The 6,603-nt window shown below is 64.1% G+C and overlaps 1 protein-coding gene across 6 annotated transcripts in view; it reads left to right on the forward strand.

The window, feature by feature from the left end:
• The window catches only part of BAIAP2 (BAR/IMD domain containing adaptor protein 2), a 42,623-nt gene extending 36,776 nt beyond the window's left edge, over positions 1-5,847 (forward strand). For 2 of the 6 annotated variants that reach the window (XM_086762704.1, XM_086762707.1), the window contains exons 13-14: positions 989-1,023; positions 5,560-5,847. In XM_086762704.1, coding sequence (XP_086618830.1) covers positions 989-1,023; positions 5,560-5,629 — 105 coding nt within the window. In that variant the 3' untranslated portion in view covers positions 5,630-5,847. Of the gene's footprint in view, positions 1-988; positions 1,024-1,649; positions 2,848-3,464; positions 3,557-5,559 lie in introns of those variants that run through there. The other 4 variants (XM_086762705.1, XM_086762708.1, XM_086762709.1 and 1 more) reach the window with 3 other exon arrangements.
• Positions 5,848-6,603: the final 756 nt, after the last annotated feature.

The following is a 6,603-nucleotide window of genomic DNA, read 5'->3' on the forward strand; positions in this document are numbered from 1 at the left end:
GGCCGGGGCTCCGGCGATTGTCCAAACCGAGCTCAGGGCTTCTCAGATAACGTGTCAGGGAGGATGCATGTGTGGAGGAGATCAGTTGAACCCAGGAGCCACTGGTGTAGTGGAGCTTCCCCCCGGAACGAGCTTGGTGGGATGAGCCACGTTGGCTTCCCTGGAGCGCTCGGTACGTGCTGGCGGATGAGGAGGGGGAGAGGCGGCCATGCAGCACCCGACCTTTTGGTGGCAGCTCCAGCTGGGGTCTGGCCCTCTCTACATGGGATGGGACAAGCACAGCCCCACTTCTTGCTGTTTACTGGGTTTTCCCAGCAGGGTTTGCTGCTGGATTTGGGGATTGGTGATTGGGAGCATTCCTGGGACGGCGGGGACGCGCGTGCATGGTCAGCTCTGAGACCAGCTGCTCCCACCCCTTCCCGGAGCGGTCCCGTGTTTGTCCTGGAGAGCAGAACTGCTCCGTGGCCGATCCCAGGGCAGGTCCTTGCCCGGGGACCGATGTCCTTGAGGGACAGCCTCCAAGCCCGGACCCCATCTGCGCGGTCGTTCCCCGCTGCCAACGCAGTTCAGTTACCGGCTGAAGGAGAAAATGGTCCTAACCCCTGTGGGTTTCTGGTGGGAGTTAATGCAGACAAACACCTCTTCCCACGGAACGTTTCACTGCTGTCTCTGACTCGTGTGGTCCCTCTCTGAGCGTCTCTCGTCCCCAAAGCGGCTGGAGCTCTGTACCCCGGCGGGGCCGGGCAGGGCAGACCGGGGCTGTCCCGGCTGTTGCTTTCCCTCGTCTTGCTAGATAAAGTCCTGCTCTGAAGAGAGCGGTGCAACTCTGCTGTCCAAATCCCATTGGAATCATCTCCATACGTCCCTTTGTTCTCCAAATGCATTGGTCTCGATGCACTTTGGTCTGTTCGTGCGACCCGCCGGTGGCACCTGAACGGGCACAGCCCGTCCCCCTCCCTCACCGTGCTTCCTCCCCTCCTCTCCGCAGGGCCTCGATGACTACGGGACGCGGTCCGTCAGCAGGTAAGCCTTCACCTTCCTGTCGCGTTACCTGAGAGGGAGCTGTTGGTGTTGGCTCTGGGTGCGGCCGTGGGGCCACATCCCGGTGGGGGTCCGTGCACACGGTCCCTGTGGGACAGGCAGTGGCTGGGACGGGGCCGTGTGGTGGAGGACGCTGTGCAGGTCTCGTCCGTGAGTGTGGTCGGGGCCCAATGTCTCCCGGGGAGGGCAGGTCCCAGGGCCAGCCCCGCCGTCCCGGACCTCGCACCCCTTGTGCCCCTCCAGACAGAGTCGCGTCTCCCCAGCCTCCTCTCTGGGGCTTGCGCCCGGATAGCGAGGCCACGGAGAGCGCACGCGCTCGGGGTTTTTCCCCGACACCTTCTCCCAGCCGGCAGCTCCTCCATCCCCCTTCCCTCTGCCTCGGAGCTGCCCCGCCTCGCTCCTGGGGACAAACCCCAAACCCACGGGCGTGAGCTGCGAGCCAAGCAGTGACGGCAGGGGCCGAGCTCGCCGTCCCGCGCCGCGGTGGGGGTGCTGCTGCCGGGCCCTGCGGTGCCGTGCCGGGGAGCTGGGCTCCTGGGCGTGGCGCTGCGTCGCGACGCGCGGGCGGTGGTGGCCACGCTGGCAGTCTCCTGTGCTTTGTTCCGCAGCGGCAGCAGCAGTTTGGTATCAACGGTGTGAGGACACCTTGGCTAGCGGCGGCCCCTTGCTGCTTGGAAGAGCTTTCTGCTTCTTTCCTCCCTTTTTTTTTTCTTTCCCCCCTGTTTCTCTTTTCTCTACTTCTTTTGGATTTTAAACTCTCGTGATCTTCAAGGAAACCATGGTGCTTCTCCACCCCTCCCTGCTGTTCACAGTGCCCTTGTTTCTGAAGCCTTTTCAGAGCAGAAACTGCTGACCAGGCTGCGCTCGCTTCGAAGCAGCCCGGGCGCAGCTTTCGCGTTAGCGGGACCCGGTTTTTGTACTCCTGTGTGATGTTAGCGATGCACTATCCCTCCTCGGGGGCTGCGCGCCAGCCGCCTCGCACGAGCCTGGACAAAACCTCCCAGACCGGAACAAATATGCATGGCCTCTGGTGTCCGTACTGTTACCGAGCATCCGGGGTGCCCGAGCCCGGGATGCCGTTCCCCTCGATCCGCTTCCATCCAACCGCCCGCCATGGCGGCTTTGGGAGAAGCGGATAGCGCGGAGCTCCCGCCCTGGGGAAAGGGCTGCTTTTCGGCCGGGGTCCCGCCGGCCGTGGGGCGCAGCCGGCAGCCCCCTGCAAGGGTTACTCCTGGTTGTTTTATAAATATATCTATTTTTTGTAGCAAGGTATTGTTACCTCACGTTGGCGCTGGGGGCCGGCGCGCAGCCGTCCCAGGACGCGCTCGCACCCCTACGCCGGGCCTGGCAGTGGCTGGGGGCTCCCACCCCCCCGGGCCGGCGCTCGGGGTCCCGCTCCCGCAGCCCAGCCCGGCCGCAGCCCGCCCAGCGCCCGTGGCCGTCTCCACCGCAAAGCCGTACACGCTTTCTTTTTCTGGTGTGATTTTTAGAACCTCTCGCACTGCCCGTTTACTAGGACATTGCTGGCAATACAGACACGCCCACGGACAAGTTTTTGTTTTGTATTCCGGCCTGTGGGCCTCTCGTAACAACACCCTCCGGCACCCGTGTCCTGGTTTTGCTAAGGATTTTTAACCCAGGATATTTCATGCTGAGTGACTGAATGTGGAGGGGGGGAAGGAAAACTCAGCCTAGCAAAGCCTGCGTGGAGATTGTAAAGTGCTGAAAAACCTTTTTTAAAAGCCAGAGAGAAATGTGCCCTGTACTGAGTTATTGTTTGAATAAAAGTTTTATTTATTTCATTGAGCTGGGCCTCGGTGTCTCTTTTGGCTGCCATGCCTGCGTGCTGCCCATCACCGCCTGCATCGCCCATTGCACATTGCCATGCCTTTTTTTTTATTTTTTCATATTTTTTTTTTTGTCCCTTCTCCATCTCCTCGGCATTAGGCGGCCGTGGGCGACGCTGGGTGCCGCCAGCCTGGGCTTTAAACAGCTTTGCTGAGTGGGAGCAGCTCAAACTGTTTAAGGGTCCCTCCTCCGCCTGCATCTCGAGGGGATGCTGCTGCTCGCTGCGGCCGCGCTTCCCTGCCCCGGCGCGGTGGGAAAGCAGCGATGGCTGGGATGGGGGGAAGGAAGCCACCCCCCTCCCTTCCGCAGCCCCCGCCGTGCCTGGCCTCTCTCCTCCGCAGGTGGCTCCTGCCGCCCGTGCCCTTCCTTCCCCTCCTCGCAGGGAGCCGGCGGGCAGCACCAGCGACTCCGTAAACATGACTTTTCCTCCTTTTTCTTCTTTTTTCCTCCTGCTTCCTCTGCCCGGAGGCGCTGCGTGCGGTGCGGCCGGCGGGCTCTCACACCGGGGCGGCCGGCGGCCCGGAGCCCGGTTCCTCTCCGTAACCGACGCCTTCTGCTCCCGCCAAGGGGTCGAGGCGCGGGCCGGCGTCCTCCAACCTGCCTTCTCTTTCCCTTGCAGCCCCGATGTTGAAGTGGCCAGGTTTTGAGGTGCCCCTGCCCGTAGTTAGTAAGTTGACTGTCTCGGGGGGCTGAGCGCTGGGTGCGCTGGTGCTGGGCAGCGGGTGACGGCCGCGGGGCTGCGCGGGGACGGTGCCACCGCTCTGCTTCCCCCCCCCCCTCCCTGCACCCTTCGCACCCCCAGTCACCGCTTGTCCCTGTCCCGGTGGCGGGGGCTCCGTCTCTGAGCGCACTGCATCTGCACGGCTGCTCGCACCGCCGGCCGGCTCGCTGGGCCACGCTTCCCCGGGGACGCCGAGCTGCTCCCGCCGCTTCCCCTGCTCCCCGTAACCGGCCTCTTTGGTTGTAGGTCTCCGGTCTTCGCGGCCCCGCCAGCCGCCAGCCCTCTCCCGTGGGACGGAGAGCCGATCCACGCTAACGTCACCTTTTTTGAGCAGCTTCTGCTTGCAGCCTGCGCTGGGGAAGCATCTCGGAAGCCTCCTCGTCCCGAATTAGGGCAGGGATGGAGGAGCTTCCCCGGAGCCGCGTTCCCCCCTCGCCGGCACCGCGCGGCCCAGGAGAGCCCCTTCTCCGTTTCTCTTTGATCTGTGTGCTGGTTTTCCCGCGGCTGCTGGAGCTGCGGGCTCCCGTCCCAGCGGCTCTTCTCTGCCAGAACAAAACCAGTTAAATTATAACCCCTGGTGACTCATCAAAGCAACCTTTCCTCTCCCTCCAGTCCTGAGAATCTATTTTGGCATCCTGGGGGGGAAAGCGCTCTAAGAATCTGCATTAATTAGGTGGGAAACTAATTACCCTATTTTTTGAAAGAAAAGCCATTTATCTTTTGAGGAAAGCAAAAGCGCACTTGGAGAGGTGAGGGATGGCAGGGGAGACGGGCCGGGGGAGGCAGCGAGTGCCCTTCCGTGGGGCCAAGGGGACCGAGCATCTTCCTGCGTCCCCACGGGAGGTGGCCGGGGCTGTCCCAAAGCTGCTCCAGTCCAGACGGAGGTCGCCAGTAACCACGGCTGCTCCGAACGTGGCTCAACTCCATGGTCAGCTTTGTCTGGCTAAGGCTTTACCCGCACCCGGCTGGCGACGGCAGGGCCATGCCCCATGGGGGAGACCGGCTGTGGGACCCGGCGTGCGGGGCCGTGGCTGTGCCAGGGGCCGAGCACGGCTGCAGGTTTGGACCCGATGGCCCCAGGGTGGCCGTGCGCTGCGGGCAGGGGCAGAGGGGACCTCCCGGGGCCGGTAAGGGGGCTCCCGGTGTCACAGCACCCCGCGCAGCAGCCCTCGGCCCCCGTCCCGGCCGCAGGTCCTGTGCATGCCGACGCGGTGTGTGGCCGTGGGCTGGCCGTGGAACGTGCTGCCGTAGCCCGTGCCGTAGCCGGCGCTGGGGACACCCCAGGTAGGTAAAAGCCCGGGCCAGCCTGGCCGGTCACTGGGCTGGAGGGCCGGGAGCTGGGCCATGCTCGGTCTGGTGCCTGTGCCGAGCTCCTGCACAGCCAGCGCGTCCCTGCGCCCTTCCTCACCCCGCGCTCTGCCTCTTGGATGTTCACCTTCTTCAAAGGCTGAGGCGTCACCTCAACGCTCTGCGCTGAGCTGCAAGCTCTGCTCTTGGCCAGGGGTCCCCACGCATCCCACGGCAGACAGGGAGCCGCAAACCCCCGGTCTCCCGTGGTGGGACGACGCAGAGCAGGGTGACCGCGGGGTGCTCCCATGTGTGGGGACGGCTCAAGCCCAGCCGGGGGGCTGGAGCAGCTTCTCCGAGCGGGACGCAGCTCGGCCTGAGGGCTGTGCAGGGCAGAGCAGCTCCAGCTGAAACCCTTCCCAAATATTGCTGAGCCCGGGCGGTGGAGGGGATGGCGCTGGTGGCTCCGGGCTCGCTGCCGGCTCTGCTCAGGCTCAGCCTCCAAGTGCAGCCCCTGCAGCGAGCGGAACCGCCTCTGCTCTGCAGCAAAAGCTTTTTTGGGGTCTCGCCGGGGTGCTGCTCGCTGTGCCGGTGCCCCGTCCTCGACAGGCCCCGCTGCCACCATCCCTCCTGCTAAATTCTGCCTTCCTCTTTCTCTGCAGAAACCCCTTCGCCAACGTCCAGCTGAAGCCAACAGTGACGAACGACCGCTCGGCTCCGCTCCTCAGCTGATCCGGGAGCGCTGGTGCCTGCCGCGCCACGCGGCGCTCGCCGCCTCCTCGCTGCTGTATGTCCGACTTCCCAGGACGGCATTTTTAGGCGGCGTTTATTTAATCCTGCTGCTTTCGAAGCCAAAGGCTAAAGCTAGTGCCCTAGTTCTCGCTCCTCTAGACCCAGCTTGTTCCCCTCGGTGGCAGAGGGTTAAACCGCTGCGTGCGGCCTGTCCCTTGCGCGCGATGGCAGCAGGTCCCGCAGCGGCTCGCCATGGCTGGGAGAACGGCCTCAGCCGGAAAACAGCTCTCCAGCGGCGAGCTGCGCTTCAGGCTCGAGGGGGAGACGGTCCCCTCCGCTCCCCCCTGCCCAGCTGGGAGGGACCCCTGGGAGAGGCAGGACAGCCGGGATCCCCCTGCGAGCCAAGGGGGTGGCGGGAGCCGTAGGCAACTCCCAGGCTCCTGCGAGACCCCGGCCCCCCCACCCCGTGCTCCGCTGGCCCATCCCAGGCTGGGAGGCGGTGGGGTGCCGGCGGTGGGGTGTCCGTAGGGACTGGGACGGGGCCGGCTCCGCTCCCAGAGCTCCTGCAGCGCCAGGTCTCTGTATATAGTAGGGTATTATGGTACTGCTGTAAAATATAAGCTAGGGAAAAAAAAAAATCAAAAACCACTGTTGGAGGTGAGGGCTGTGTTTAAGCGTGCCTTGGGGTGCCGGGGGCCGGCGGTTGAAGGGGTGCGCCCCTCGCACGGGCTGTCCCGTCCAGCTCTCTTGCTTGGCTGTTTGCTCCTCATCTATTGCTAGGGCTGCATGAGAGAGAGAGAGATAGACATAGAGAGATAAATATATAAATATACACACGCACTGCTAAGCTGATTTCTGGGGCGCGCGCCGCTCGAGCGCGGCTGCGCCTGGGCCGTTCCTGCCGCTCCCGGCTGCTGCTCGCCCCGAGCCAGCGCGGGGTCGCGTCCCTGCTGCGGGATGAGGGAGAAGGGGTT

This window comes from Chlamydotis macqueenii, chromosome 18 (genome assembly GCF_036417535.1).
Source record: "Chlamydotis macqueenii isolate bChlMac1 chromosome 18, bChlMac1.mat, whole genome shotgun sequence".
NCBI classification, from domain to species: Eukaryota; Metazoa; Chordata; class Aves; order Otidiformes; family Otididae; genus Chlamydotis; species Chlamydotis macqueenii.